At 50.2% G+C, this 15,914-nt stretch overlaps 1 protein-coding gene across 3 annotated transcripts in view; it reads right to left on the bottom strand.

Annotated features, from left to right (window-relative positions):
* ARHGEF18 (Rho/Rac guanine nucleotide exchange factor 18) overlaps window positions 1-15,914 on the bottom strand; it is an 81,306-nt gene that overhangs the window by 43,924 nt on the left and 21,468 nt on the right. For 2 of the 3 annotated variants that reach the window (XM_045547212.1, XM_045547205.1), the window contains 4 exons: window positions 15,857-15,901; window positions 15,348-15,425; window positions 13,952-14,054; window positions 13,623-13,767 (listed from right to left, as the gene is read on the bottom strand). In XM_045547212.1, coding sequence (XP_045403168.1) covers window positions 13,623-13,767; window positions 13,952-14,054; window positions 15,348-15,425; window positions 15,857-15,901 — 371 coding nt within the window. Of the gene's footprint in view, window positions 1-8,592; window positions 8,723-13,622; window positions 13,768-13,951; window positions 14,055-15,347; window positions 15,426-15,856; window positions 15,902-15,914 lie in introns of those variants that run through there. The other variant, XM_045547221.1, reaches the window with a different exon arrangement.

The raw sequence follows: 15,914 nt of genomic DNA, 5'->3' as shown, positions 1-15,914 counted from the left end.
CAATGTGGCCATGCCCACTTGCTCACATGTTGTCTGTGGTTGCTTTCCAGTTGAGTAGAGGCTGTGTGGTCTGCAAAACCTAAATATTTACTACCTGGCTCTTTTTTTTTTTTTTTTTTTGAGACAGAGTCTTGTTACTCAGGCTAGAGTGCCGTGGCGTCAGCCTAGCTCACAGCAACCTCAAACTCCTGGGCTCAAGTGATCCTCCTGCCTCAGCCTCCCGAGTAGCTGGGACTACAGGCATGTGCCACCATGCCTGGCTAATTTTTTCTATATATTTTTAGTTGTCCAGATCATTTCTTTCTACTTTTTAGTAGAGATGGAGGTCTCGCTCTTGCTCAGGCTGGTCTCGAACTCCTGACCTTGAACGATCCGCTCGCCTCAGCCTCCCAGAGTGCTAGGATTACAGGTGTGAGCCACCGTGCCCGGCCAACTACCTGGCTCTTTATGGAAAAAAGTTTGCCAATCCCCAGACTACTGTATCTAATTGGTTTGTTCTGGAAGGGAGGGCCCATTCCCAAGAATCAAAAGGCACCCAGCCGGGCCCAAGTGGCATGTGAACTCTCATTGCTACCCCTGACATGCAGAAGGGACTGGGATAAGGGAAGCAGCAAAGTGAATTAACTATGCCAAGTCATTACTGAATTCCAGAGCCCTGAAATAGCCTATGCTGGGAGCAAACAGGTAGCAACAGGGTTGGTTTCTGAGCACGTCAAGGTCTCTACCATCCTAAGTATGGCGGCTAATAGCTATTAATTCAAGTCAGCAACCAGCTCCTACATCAGGAAATTTCCAGAACCTTGCCAAGACCTTCATTATTATTCCTTTTAGAACTGCAATGGTGTGAGCTTGAATATATTTTAACATGTCCCGTGTCTCAAGGTCAGATTGTCGACTAGGTACAGGGGTAGGTGCAGATGGTCCGATTCCCCCCACCCCCAAATCCACAAAGCTTTTGTATTTGAGGAAAATGGTGTTTGAATGCATGGGGAAGAAGTAAATTATACAGAGTACAGGCGAATGGCCAAACATTTGATAGCTTATAATATCAGGCGCCTATATATACTTTATAGCAAATCATATTCACAGAGAATTCACATTTAGAAGCTTCCCAAAAATCACCTAGGAGTTCTCCTGCAACTCCTCTTTCCTTTCTGCAATTAACTGGTTCCAAAGAGTAAGCCAATGTTCAACACTTCCTTTAACTTCAAAACATGGGAAAATGATACATGTTGTAAAGAACTTAAGAGATGAGCAGTGATACTTGTAAACTTGTTCTCATCTGCAAGTCACTAAAAAGAGAAGGTTCCTGTGGTGGCTGCAATAGTGTCCCCCCCAAATCCAAGTCTAGCCAGAACCTCAGAATGTGGCCTTGTTTGGAAACAGAACCTGTGCAGAGGTCATGAGCTAAGGGTCTCAAGATGAAATTTTGATTTAGGGTGAGCCCGAGATCCAAGGAGAGACACAGATATAGAGAAAGACACACAGGGGGCGCCAAGGGACCCTCGAGGTAGACAGTGAAGTGAGGCAGACACAAGCCAGTGATGGATCCCTGGGGCTACCTTCTAGAAGCTGGGAAAGGTGAGAAAGAATTCTTCCCCAGAGCCTTCGGGGGAAGCCCTGCAGAAACCTTTGTTATTTCAGATCTCAACAGAACTGTGAGAGGACCGATCTCTGTTGTTCTAAACCACCACACTGCTGGCGATCTGCTACAGCAGCCCTGGGAAACAAAGTTCCTTGAAAGCCAAAGCTATTCACTGTGGCATCAAGTGCTCCACCTTTTCTAAACATTACCTAAGTGTGCAGGGACACCGAGGCAGCGCTTTGACATTGTGGCCTGTGACCCTTCAGCCTGTTGCAAAGACTGTCGTCCACAAAATAAAATAGAATGGAAAATACCAGAGTCTGTTGTGTGTAATGAAGATAAACGTTCTTTGGTAAAACTTTGAGTTCTGTCGTGTGTGTGTGTGTGTGTGTGTGTGTGTGCGCGCGCGCGCGCGCGGGTACTTATTGGGTCACTGTGTCAAATGCTCATTTCTGTGACAGTCACAGTCAAAATGAAACGCACCCATCTGAGGCAGCTATGAAGACTCCCAGAGGCCCCTGTCTTCGCATCACGACAGAAAGGTATCCTCGTTATTAAAATCTCCGGGACAGGGATCCTCAGTGTTGCCCCTCAAGCATCTAACGAACCAACTAACCATCTCCCTGGAGCCAGGACGAAGAAATCTACAAGCATCAGGACACAAGGTCAGTCCAACTGAGTGAAACGGCCCCAGGGCAGCCTCTGCCATGGTGCCCCCCACCCCACTATACCTTCAACATTTCTATTGTTACAGATTAAGAATAGCTACATTCAGGTGACAATGTGGACGAACCTTGCAAACTTTATGCTCAACAAATGTAGCCAGATGCCAAAGGCCAAATACACTGTAGGCTCCTTTTGTAGGATTCCACTGAAACAAAATGTCCGGAACAGACAAGTCCAGAGACAGAAAGCAGGGTCGGGGTTGTGAGGGGCTGGGAGGGCAGGGAGTGGGGAGTGACAGTCAAGGGCTGTGGGATTTCTTTGTGGGGTGATGAAAATGTTCTGGAACTAGACAGTGCTGATGGCTGCACAACTCTGGGAATACCCTAAAACACAGTGAATTGTATATCATAAAAGGGTGAATTTTATGTTATGTGAATTATAATATCCCACTTTTAAAAAGCAGCAGCAAGGCTGACTCTGTGACAACTGGCCTGTCCCCAGCAGGTGGGGACGCTTGGCCATCACTCCCTTTGATTGAAGCTTTTGGAAAATTCTGGGATAGGGGGACACACCAAAAGGGAGTTTTATCTTTCTGACCCTCCAAGCCAGAGAGAGCTGATTTAAAGGCACACATCTATAAGATGCGACTCACAACTATTCCTCAAATTTCTGGAGCCAACTGCTGTGTTTGCTCTTCATTTTTAAGAAGTTTAAACAATGAACGAATGAAGGAACGAACACTCCCTAACCCTGTTGAGCACCCCACAAACCATAACAACCCTATGAAGTAAGAAGCATTGTTAGGTTTCTAGTTTTACAGATGAGGAAACCGAGGAGAGAGTTTAAGGGGCATCTGCCACACCAGAGAAGGGCACTGGAGCTGCCCTCGGCACGCTGTGTGCTGCCACCTTTGTGCTCCTGGGGCCCAGCTCACCGGCAGGAGAAGGGGCCGCGGGCGGGTCAGAGAAGGAGGAAGGACCGCAGCCGGCTGGGGTGTCAGAAGCCTCCACAGCAGAAGGAAAGGGTGGAAGAGGAGGTGAGGTGGGGCAGGTGTTGGGGCTCCCAAGTCAGGTTGGAAGTTTGAACTTTCAAGCATCAAAGAAGAAAACTGGGTGCATCCCTGGGCTCAGGGCCCTTCCTCCCACTTCAGAGCCAGCAGAGCAGCATCTTCCAGTCTCTCTGCCTCCTCGTGTGAGGACCCCGTAATGACACTGGGGCCCCCAGATAATCCAGGATGACCTCCCATCTCGAGGTCTTTAATTCAATCCCATCTGCAGAGTCCATTTTGCAGTGTAAGGGAACAGATTTGGGTACTCGGGAGTTAGGAGGTGGCCATCTTTTGGAGGCTGTTATTCTGCCTACCACACCGGTCATGATGATGTCACAAGATCAAAGTGGTGTGAGAGGCCAGCTATAAATTACAGAACAGAGGAGAGACCCTTATGCCCCTCTGGTCTCTGCAGGGACACTCCACCCTCTATGCACAATGTGCCGGGGCTGGGACAAGATGGCTGGTGCCTGCTGGGAGTGGACAGGGCAGCCCCAAGACCTGCAAGGACATGGGAGCCACTAGAGGCTTCTGCCTCTAGTTACATAAGCACATCGATCAGATGACGTTCTGCTGTCAGGTTTGCTCCATTTTTATTTAGGTGGATCTTGAGGCACTCGGCTGTCAGGTTCTTTTCCTTGTTCCTTCCTCTCCCAATAACCTCTGGCAGGCAGTGACTGTGTCCTAAACACAGATCACTCTCCTTCTGCCCCTGTCCCCCTCCAACCCAAAGCACTATAACCTCAGGGTCCCTGACGGGCTCTGAAGGGCTTCTCTTTAGTGTTCTTGAGCCTTGAAAGAATTTGGGATGGGATGGAGACTGGGAAAAGAGATACTTGATCCAGGGGCAGGGGACACAGCTTTTTATCTCTCCAGTGCAAGATAACTTTATTTTTCAATTTATTATTTTTATTATTATTATTATTTTTTTAAGAGATGGGGTCTTGCTCTGTTGCCCAAGCTGGGGTGCAGTGGTGCGATCATAGCTCACTGCAGCCTCGAACTCCTGGGCTCAAGTGATCCTCGTGCTTCAGCCTCCCGAGTAGCTGGGACTATAGGCACACATCACCATACCCTGCTAAATTTTCTGGGTTTTTTTTTTTTTTTTGGTTTTTTTTGTAGAGATGGGGTCTCGTTCTTGCTCAGGCTGGTCTTGAACTCCTAATCTCAAGCGATCCTCCCACCTGGGCCTCCCAGAGTGCTGGGATTACAAGTGTGAGCCATGGCGCCCAGCCCAAGATGACTTTAGAGAGGGGCCCAAGGCACTCATGCCAATGGACAGCAGCATTTACAAGCTGCAGGGAGCCCACGCTGCATCAGAGGAGCTCTACTGGCTGATGACCTGTGGCCTCACCATCTACCCAGCCAGTACCCCCCACCTGCTGGAGTCACTGGAAGAGATTCGTCCCTGCCACACTGACAACTAAGGCCCACCGCATCTGCCTTTAACTCCGTCTGGATTCTGCCTTCTCTCCATACTGTTCTTGTATCTGTCCGGGACATCTCCTAACAGGCCTCTGGCTACCCAGTCTCAATCCATTCCTTAAAATCCTGTCCCATGCCCAGAGCCATCGCCACTGCGCTGCTAGTTTTCATCTCATCTCTCTCGTTTTTAACAGCTTAATTGAGACAGAATTCACATATCACACAATTCCCCCTTTGGAAGTGTTGAATTCAATGGCTCTTAGTATATTCAAAGAGTTGTACACCTAACACCATGATCAATTTTAGAATGTCTTCATTACCCACAAAAAGAAGTCCCATCCCCATCAGCAGTCACTCCCCATTCATGATCCCCTGCTCAGTTCCTGGCAACCATGAATCCATTTTCTGTCTCTATGGATTTGCCGCTTCCAGATATTTCCTACAAATGGAATCATACAACGTGTATCCTTTTAGGACTGGCTTCTTAAACTGAGCACGGTGTTTCCAAGGTTCATCCACATATCAGAACTTCACTCCTTTTCATTGCTGAGTAATATTCCGTTGTGTGGATTGGCCATGTTTTACTTATCTATTCCTGAGATGACGGACCTGTGGGCTGTCTCCACTTTTTGGCTATTCTGAACAACGCTGCTATGAACATTCAGACACGAGTTTTTATGTAGCCCAGCATTGTCATTTCTCTTGGGCATACACTTAGGAGCGGAAATGCTAGGCCACACGTTAATTCTATGTTTAAGCTTTTGAGGAACTGCCAGACCGTTTCACAAAGCAGCTCACAATTCTATATTCCCACCAGCAGTGCAAGTGGGTCCCAATTTTTCCATCTTCCCATCACTCTTAAAAATCTCCAGTTAGGAGCCCCCAAGTGGATACCACGAAGAGTCACAAGAACCTACCATGAATCACCACACCTGGCACGGTGAGCATCGCAGAGCTCACTCCCTCACTGCTTCTAACAGCCAAGGATGCTTAAATTCTGGCTGCCATTGTATCCGATCAGTCACTGTCCATTTCACCCTTGTAAAGCGACTACGGAGACTGCTAAGCCCTACTGTAAATGACTTCTTGATTTATTATTCTCTCTCAATGCAATCTCACTCTTCTAATGAACCTTAGCAAATCAGTTATCCGTAACCAGCACGTTGCTAGATGTCCTTGCAAAGCAGGATAAGACTAGATTCCTGCCAAGTAATTTGATGTCATCCTTCCCTGCTCCCATCCGCACTGCAATGGAGGGGTCGCTGGCTCAGACCTGAATCTTTCTTTTGATTTTTCTCTCCTCCTGAATCCCACCCACACGAATGACAACCTGATAAGATACACTGGAATTATTTAATACATACCCATGACAGTTGCCTAACTCTGTGAATACACTGAAAAACACTACTTTAAAACTGTGAATTTTATGATATATGAATTATATCTCAATAATGCTGCTATATTATTTTAAAAAGTGACATGAATTTAAAATGTAACCATCCACAGTGTGTTAAATGTATACTCTTAGTGAAACTTTTAGAATATTTTTATTTCAAGATATGATCATAAATCAGTGTGTCTGATACTTTAAACACAATCAACTAAAATTCTATATTCAGTTGAAACTATGACTCTATCCATGAGCAAAAGCAAAGAAGCAAACAAGCTAAATTTAGTTTACACACGACTTAATTTGAACAACAAAGAATGTGTCCAACTGCAAGGGTCAAGTCACTTAGACCTCGAGGAGGACATTATTTTAACCAGTTTTCCTCCCTCACCTGGTCGGCCACATTCCTACTCCACAGAAAATTCCTACAGGCAGCTCTAGAGCCTCAACTGGAATTGTTTTGCACCTGGAGAGAAGGTTTTCAAAACACAGTAGCTCTTGACCAATGGGGGAGGGGGAAAGGAAAGTTCATCTAACAAATAACAAAGAAACCACCATTGGTTAGACTTAATAAAGGTCTCTGGGCTTTAAATTATTTAAGAGAGCTAGAGAGGAAAATGTTTTGAAAGTCACAGATGGAGTTTGAAGAAACGGTAACATGACCCAGGATTAGTGAGAATGAAGGAGACCTTGACACAGGATCAGAACTATGTTAAACATGTGGAGGGTAAACATCTAGGGAGGCTGAGCTGGTCACCACAGACCTGGTGGACGATGGCTTTGCAGCCATAATTGCTACTGTGTGACAAGAATGCAAATTATACCACTGCTGATGCCAGAAACAATGTATGCACAATTCAAAGTAGGAGCATTCTTAAATCAAGAAAAAAAGAGAGAAAACAATCAAAGAATCTCTTTTCCATTCCTCTAAGTTATGCCATTTGAAAATAAAACAAACTTTGAAATACATATATATATCACGGAATGCTTAAATCTAGCTTAATAACAAATGCATCACTCCACATAGTTATCATTTTTGTGTTGAGAGCACTTAACATCACTCCTCTTGCATTTTTCAAGAACACATCATGTTGTACACAATAAATATATACAATTTGCATAAGTACTCATAAGTTATCTGTCAATTAAAAAATTTTTTTAAAAAGTAAAGTCACACCAATTTCAGAAAAAAATAAAAATAAGCTATACAAAACCAAAATGAATTATGTTTGCAAGAATGAAACTTATTATGCCTTCTAGCTGTTTGTGCTTATTTGCTCCAGAACAAATACCCTCATTTTTTTTTCCTCAGAAGAGTTTGTTAGCAAACATTGATAACACATAAACCTAAGCCCAGTCCAAACAACAACCGAGATGCTCAAATTTTCCAGACTTTTTATTACTTGGAATCTCAACCTCAAAATACAGTTCTGAGAGCATGCACATACACACAGGATATATAACACTGATTGAGAGTTCACCATATGCCAGGCACTTCTGCCATGCACCTTGCACAGATTATCTCATAGAATCCCCTACCAATCCTCATTCCCACTTCAAAGATGAGGCTTAGCGAGGTTACATGGTTAACAGGTGGTGTAATTGGGACTAGAACCCAGTCGCCCTTGGCCATCGGGCTGTCCACTGTGGCGAACTCTTTCTGGTCAACCAGAAGAGAAGGGGCCCTTCAAAGCTACTGGCTGGAGTTCCACCTCCCCGAAAACTGAGCAAGGGAGGGAAAGTTGTGTTCTTTGCTGGTAAGATTTCAAGAAACTTTTTACCCTCCTGGCCAGCCATCCCTTCTACAGCTTCCATCTCAACAGAGCAACAGGTAAAGAGATTACAGCTGTTACACAACACACAAGGACCAAGGAAACGCTTCTCATTCCTGTCCGCAATGAACGCACCAGCTGAGTACTTATGCAAAAATGAAACTGGAATAGAGGAGTCAGAAAGACCGAAAGCACACACACTTCGCACCTTTTTGTACCCAAAAGCTCCCTGGCAGGGAAGAGGACGTCTGCTCCGGGGTGTGAGGGTTCTCCTGGGAAGGCCGGAAGTATTATCGTGTTGGGTGCAGTGTGTGTGGGGTATCACTCCATCCCTGGTCTTGCCCCAGGCACTCCTGAACGAGGAGCACAGGCTGCAGCCCGAGTGACCTTTCTCCCTCTCCTCTCTTGGAGGAGGGGAGGCTGCAGCGCCCCAGGGGTGGCTGGGGCTCGAACAGGGCCGGCGGGCATCGTCTGCACGCCTGCACCCTGCATTGGCCACCTGGAACCCCCATGCATTGAAAGGGCAGCTTGAACCGGAGCGCCCGCCCACCTGCCTGGGGGAGCGCACCGGGGCCCGGCGGGAGGCCCCGAGGCAGCCCGGGGTTGGGGGAAGGTCCCGCGCCCCCGGCCGCCCCCGGTGGGAGGTGGGGAGCCGAGGCCTCCCTCCCGAGCCCCGTTCTCCTCCGGACCGCCCCGCCGCCCTCACCTCGGCCGGGTCGCCTGCAGGCAGCTCTCCGCCCACTCCTCGGCCGCTCTGGCAGCCGCCGCCACCGCCAGCGCCAGCGCCGCCTCCGCGGGGCCTCCCCGGATCCGCAGCCACCCGCAGCTGGCAGCCGGAAGCGGGAAGCCGCGGAGGATAAGCGGCGCGTGCGCGGCACCTCCCCCGGGGGGGGCTGGGGGCGGGGCCCGGGAGGGGGCGGGGCCTGGGGCGGGGCGGTCGCCCGGGGGACTTCGTATTATCCCACCGAACCCTGGGGGCGGGGTGGGGGCGTCCGCTAGGCCTTCTGGGGGGCGCGGGGACTGAAGGGACAAGGTACTTGCGGCGAGGGTGAGGGCGACCGTTTAGGGACGGGTCACCGGAGTTGGGGGGATTTTTTGCGGGGGAGGTCAATGAGGGCCTGGGCACCCCAAGGCTTGGGGAGTTCTGGGGGGACAGCGGGGTTGGCGGGAACCCTGAGGTGAGATCAGCGGGGTTGGGGGCGTCAACGGAGGCCTGAGTGATTAGCAGGGCTGGAGAGGTTGTCCTGCGGAGGACAGCGGAGTTAGGGGATTTCTCGGCGGGGATCGCGGGGGGGGGGGGGTGCCTTGGAGCAATCAACAGGTGCGCGGAGGAGGAGTGTCACCGGGCTCCTGGAGGCTCGTTGGGGTTAGGGGTCGCTAATGGGGACGCCTCTGGTGGTGGGAAGCCTGAGGGGGGCCACCAAGAAATGAAAAGGGTGGGGTCTGTCGCTTGTGAAGAAGGGGCAGCTTAGACTCCAGAAAGGTGGGTCTGGGGAAAAAATGAGTCATAGACCTCTCAGGTGGTCTCAGACACCCCAACATAGGTGCGACCAAATACCCCAAACATATCAGACACCCGAGCAGGTGCCATCAGATACCCAAAACAAGCTTTCTTTCAGGTGTCACAAAATATGTCAAACATCTCCCCTGGGTCCATCAGACACCCCAAAATACACACCACAGACTCCCAATACAGATGCTGACAGATACCCCCAAACAGGTGCTGAAACACTTGCTAGACATATGCCAAACACGTGCCAGATCCCCCCATCCACACCTACACACAAGCTGCTATTTGACAAGTGTGGACAGGCCAGAGGCTGTCCCCCAGCACCAGCATCCCCTCAGGTACCATCAGACATCCCAGCCTTGAGGCTGCTTGTTCAGGCCGGATCCCCCACAGGTGGGGCAGTTAGGCAGTAACCAGGTGGTGGTTGGGGGGTCCTGTGCATTGGAGGATGTTGAACAGCATCTCTGGCCTCTACCCACCAAATGCCAGTAGCTTGCCCGGTCCTGACAAGCAAAAATGCCTCAGACATTGCCAAATGTCCCCTGGGGCAGGAACAAAATGGCCCTCAGCTGAGAGCAACTGGCCAAAGAGACATTCAGACTCATCCAGCCTAATTCCGGCTTCCTGGGTGGGGTGGGGGTGGGGCTGTGCTTTGTCTTACATGGTAAGAGTCAGGTAGCAGAGGGAGTTCTGGAAAATGAATGAGCAACACACAGGTGGTGTGCACAGGCAGCCACGAGACCTCAGGGTGACTGAGTAGTGGGAGAGAAGGAAGGGTGGAGGGGTAGACAGAATCAGACCGTGGACAACCACAAAGGTCACATCCTGGAACAGGACTGCCTGGAATGGTGTTTGGTCAAGGGGGCTGGTCGCTGAGAAAGCGTCCCTGCCTTACCATGGAGACCCACCTTCCCTAATTACCTGAGGTGTGACTCATTCTCTGTTCTGTTTAACTTACTGTGAGGTCGTTGCCCCTACAGGACAGACAGTAAGGTCTGGCTTTGAATACCTCTGATGGCAGGTAGGCCTGTGCCAAGTCATAGCTGGGGAGTCCCTGTTCTCAGCCTGTTGGGAATGAGACTCAGGTGTTCTGGCCCTGGCACAGGTGTGGAGGGGGGGCCATGGTCAGAGCAGAGGGACACACTATGCTAAGTGCTACCCACATCCTTTCTCTCTTTTCCTTCCTTCCTTCCTTCCTTCCTTCCTTCCTTCCTTCCTTCCTTCCTTCCTTCCTTCCTTCCTTCCTTCCTTTGAGATAGGGTCTTGCTCTGTCACCCAGGCTGGAGTACACAGTGTCATCATCATAGCTCACTACAACCTGAAACTCCTGGGCTCAAGTGATCCTCCTGCTTCAACCTCTTGAGTAGCTGGGACTACACCCACCACATCCAGCTGATTTTTCTATTTTTTGTAGAGATGGGGGTCTCACTGTGTTGCCCAGGCTGGTCTCAAACTCCTGGCCTCAAGCAATCCTCCTGCCTCGGCCTCCCAAAGTGCTAGGATTACAGGTGCGAGCCACTCCACCCGACCTAACACATCATTTGTTTTACACAAATTCAAATCTTCCTTGATCTCAAAGGGTTGTCCTGAAAATCACATGATGTCTCCAGGAGAAAGAATGTAATTCACATCACCCTGAGAGTCACTATGGTGACTCACTTCCAAAGAATAGAGTAAGGAAAGGGAAAAATAGTAACCTGGCAGACATTATCTTAACCAGGTGATTAAGGTTAACATTGCCAGGGATGTCGTGTGGACAGCATGTCCCATCTGATAGGATGAGATAAGAAGATTCCAAAAACCCATAACCCCTGTCTAATTATGAGAAAATATCAGAAAAACCCAGATCGGGGGATATTGTACCAGATACCTGGCTAGTATTTCTCAAGACTGTCCATCTTGAAGTCGTGAACAATAGGGAAAAACAGACAGACTCTCACAGACCAGAGAGACTGGGGAGACAGGACGATTAAAGATAATGTAGTATCGCCCAGGCACAGTGGCTCATGCCTGTAATCCCAGAACTATGGCAGGCTGAGACGGGAGGATCGCTTGAGGCCAGGAGTTCTAGATAAACCTGGGCAATATAGTGAGACCCCATCTTCACCACAAATGACAAACTTAGCCAGGCATGTTGGTGGGGGGTGGGGGGTGTATGCAGCCAGAAGAGTGATGGAAGGTTCCACCTCTTGATCGGGAAGGGGTGGGGGGTGTATGCAGCCAGAAGAGTGACAGGACGGGGGGGGGGTGTATGCACCCAGCTGTTGTCCCAGCTACTCAGGAGGTTGAGGTGGGAGGATCGCTTAAGCCCAGGAGTTTGAGGCTCTGGTGAGCTATGATCATGCCACTGTCCTCCAGCCTGGGCAGCAGAGCAAGACCCCATCTCTAAAATAAATAAATAAATAAAACAAAATTTAAAGCATCTAACAAACTAGAAGGATATAGAATTGGGTATGTATCCATCTTCCAAGGGAGAACACTAGCTCAGCCTGGTTCTGGCACCAGCTCTGTGTGCAGTTTTGGTTCCAAATCTCTGCCTTCACTCCTTCCTTCTTCCAACCTCCCACCTGCCCCTTGAATCATATGCCTAAGATAGATCAGCAAACCTTGCCCCCAACCCCCGCAGAAGAGAACAGGATGCCAGGAGAAACAGGAAGCCACTTGCTGCGTCAAATGAAGAACTTCAAAATGCTGAAGTTGGCAGTGCACTGAGGACTTTGCAAAGCCCGCGCCAGCCTCTGCCAGCTCAGGGGTTCCAAAGCCAGTTGAGGAATGCCCGATGGAATGAAAGCTCAAAAGGGAACACCCATGACAGCAGCAGCCACCAGCGGGACACCCACAGTCCCACAGCTGGAAAACAGTGCTCCAGAAAGAGGGATGTATGAGAAAGAAGGAAAATACCCGTGTCTGGTGCAGGTAAAGTCAAGGAATGCAAAACCTGCAGCTCAGGTCACTCGGAGGCACCTGCCCCATGGGTGACGTTGCTCTTGCTGCATGGTCTAGGCTTATCCTGAGGTCTGTTCGCCATCTCATTAGCCCCACTGATTCTTGCCTGGGGAAATTGTGCTCCCACCCATGCAGGTGGACTCTTGGCCATGTCTGGAGACATTTTTGGATGTCACAACTGGAGGAGGGAGCGGAGAGAGGTTACTACTGGCATTTACTGGTTGAAAGCCAAGGGTGATGCCAGCCCCCCTCCGATGATGACAAAAAATTGTCTATCCCCAAATGTCAACAGTGCTGAGGTCCAGGAACCTTGAACCAGCCTGAGCCCTGCCTGCCACGGTCACAGCTTGGATTCCCGCTGCAAACTGCACGTACATCTTTTCTAACATGCAATTGCCGCCGCCTCCTGTCCATTCCCTTCAAAGCAGAGCTGGTTTTCAAAAAGGCAAAGTTCCAAATACCAGCAATGACCAGAGTCATCTCCATCTGGGATTTCTTGAATCCAGTACTCTTTCCTAAGCAGAGACGGCGGCCACCCTCACCCCACAACTGCCAAGAGCCCCGGGAGGGGCAGAAAACCGTCTGTTCTGAGTTCAATTGTATCCACCCCTCTCCCAGTTCACACATTACAGTCCTTCTCCCCCAAATCCTTCAGGATGTGACTTTATTTGGAAATAGGGTCATCGCAGATGTAATTAAATAAGATGAGGTCACATTGGAGTAGGGTGGGTCCCTACTCCAATATGACTAGTGTCCTTGTAGACTGGGGAAGTTAGGACTCAGACACACACACACAGGGAGACTGCAGTGTGAAGACTGGAGTTATGCAGTCACAGGACAAGGTACTGCCCAAAGCCAGGACAGAGGCCTGGAACAGACCCTTCTCTGGTGCCTCAGATGGAGCCCAGCCCTGCTGACACCTTGATCTCAAACTTCCAGCCTCCAGAAATGTGAGGCAATAAATCCCCTACGTTCAAGCCCTGCAGGACATGGTACTTTGTCACAGAAGCCCCTGCAAACTCTTACACAGCCAAGTCTAAGTTTTGTAGGAGGAGTCTTGCAATGGCAAAAGCTGAGACTTAAGGAGAATTTGGCCAGTCTTGAGTTAACCAAAGCGCCCCTGCCCTCAGGGACCGATGCCCTGGGTCGCTCCTGAAGTCTGCTCACATTTGGCAAGGATGAAACGGAACGGGCTAAGGAGACCACAGGAATGCTTGAAAGGAAGTGAAGAAGAGAAAGTGGCTGCCATCGGGGGGGATGGATTGGGCCACTGGACTTACCAGAGCTCAGGAAGGGTTTGCCACACAGGGGGCAGCAGCTGGAGTGGCTGAAGAAGGTCCCTTGCACCAGCTGGTGTCCGCTGACACACTCTCGCTTCTCCCGAGCATCTTGGCCTTTCTCCTTTAGTTGTACTGGGCTCTTCACCTGCATAGGATGGAGGTGGGGCTTAGGATGGCCTCTGCAGGGGCTGGTCCTCTTATGCCTGTGCATCCAGCCCCAGACCTGCCCCTCCACCGGGGCTAAAATCCCAGAGCTCCTGAGTCAAGGGCACCCTGCCAAGCTGGGAAGGAAGAGGGAGGCCCCCGCCTGGCGCAGCTCCCCCACCCACCTTCTCCTTCTGCCTGGTGACTCGACTTCGGAGGCAGCTCAGCCTACGCTTCACCCCGGTGCTTTTCTCACTCTTCTCGTTCTTGCCAGCACCGTCCTCGCTCCTAGGGGATGGGGGGAAGGTCCATTAGAGGGGGCTGCAGGCCATTCTGAGGCAACCCTGCAGGTCACTCCCAGAATCCATTTGGAACCTGTCTCCGTGTGGCCTCCTGCTGCACGAACTTTGGGGACTGGGTTTGCAGAGGGGAATGTGACATGATCTCAAGCTTCAGGTCCCTCTGCAGGCCCGGGCAGGCTGGAAATCCTGGCTCTTTTCACTTTTTTTTTTTTTTTTTTTTGAGACAGGGTCTTACTCTGTCACTCAGGCTGAAGTGTAGTGGTATGATCATAGCTCACTGCAGCCTCCAACTCCTGGGTTCAAGCAATCCTCCTGCTTCAGCCTCCTGAATAGCTGGGACTACAAGCATGCACTACCACACCCAGCTAATTTTTCTATTTTTTTGTAGAGATGGGGTCTCGCTATGTTGCCCTCCTGGCCTCATACGATCCTCCCACCTTGGCTTCCCAAAGTGCAGGGATTACAAGCATGAGCCACCAAGCCTGGCCCTCTGTTCACTTCTGATTCCTCCCTCAAATTCACACCCCATCCCACCCCTGTTCCATCTCTACTTTGCCTTTAAATCCATCCAATTTTCTGCCAGATCACTGCCATACCTCCTCTGCAAGGCTGGCACACTCGCATTTAATAAATATCTATTAAGTTAGTGACCAACAAGTCAGACACAGTTCCAGCCCTGGCAGAATCTATTCCCTGCAGGGGCACTCCATTCCTCCAGTCTTCAAGGCTCCTGGAACTTTGCAAATATCCATAAAGGTTTGTTAAATGAATGAGTGACTGAGAGAGAGAGAGAGAGAGAGAGAGAGAGAGAGAGAAGGAGGGAGTCTGGGACGCCCAGCCCTGTCTGTGGTCACCAGAACTGGTGATGCCCCAAACCCCACCATTCTTGAGAATAAAGTCTGCACTCCTAGGCTTCACTAAGGGGGTCTGGCTTCTGCTGACTTCTCCCACCTGCCATCCTCCCAGACCCACGCACCCTATCGCCACCACCTAAGCCGGGCAGTTCTGTTTTCTTTCCTTCATCCTCATCTGCACATATTGACAAACTCCTGCTCTTCCACCAGAACCCTGCTCAAACTGTCACCTCCTCCAGGAAGTCTTCTGCTGTCCTCCCAGGGTGTATGAGAGCCCCACCAGCCCCCATCATTGCCCTGATGGGGGACCCAGCTCCTGCTCCCAGGGCAAGGGCCTGGGCAAAGAGAACCATCAGCAAACACTCGCTCCAATCCAGTGCCACCTCCCCCCGCAGCTCCCACCTGCCACAGCTCTTTGTACTTACTCCGACAGAAACTCAAACCAGGTGAGGTTCGAGTGGGCTCCTCCGGGGCTGGCTGACAGGCAAGCCCTCTGCCGGGCCCTGTGGGATCAGAGGGGACAGATATCTGGATCTGCAGCCCCCTCCCCCACCCAGCTCACTTCCTCTCTTGCCCCTCCCCAGCTCCCCACCTGCATGGCTTCAGCATACAGGTGATCGCCAAGTGCCAGGTCTACGCACCCACCCATCTTTGACATTGTGGGCTTGTGTGTGGGGATGTTATGACCAGGATTTCCAGCAGAGGGCAGTAAAGTGTCTCAGCCGAACAAAAATGAGCATCTCAGAATTTTTCTAGCAGATAACAGTATCTCAGGAAAAAGGCACCTTTTCTCATTTGCTCCAAGGCATCCCCTGGGCTAGTGGCAGCTTGTCCCCATCTGTGTCCTGTCCTCCCTTTTCTTCCATTCTTCCCTGTCTGCCCTACACCTGTCTCCCATACCTGCTCCCTCACACCTGTTCTGCTTCCCACTTACCCATGGTACTGCCGAAGTTCTTGAAGCACTTGTTGAACAATCAACCTGGGGTGAGGTA

Source organism: Lemur catta, chromosome 1 (assembly GCF_020740605.2).
Source record: "Lemur catta isolate mLemCat1 chromosome 1, mLemCat1.pri, whole genome shotgun sequence".
NCBI classification, from domain to species: Eukaryota; Metazoa; Chordata; class Mammalia; order Primates; family Lemuridae; genus Lemur; species Lemur catta.
This window is presented reverse-complemented; position numbering and strand designations above follow the sequence as displayed.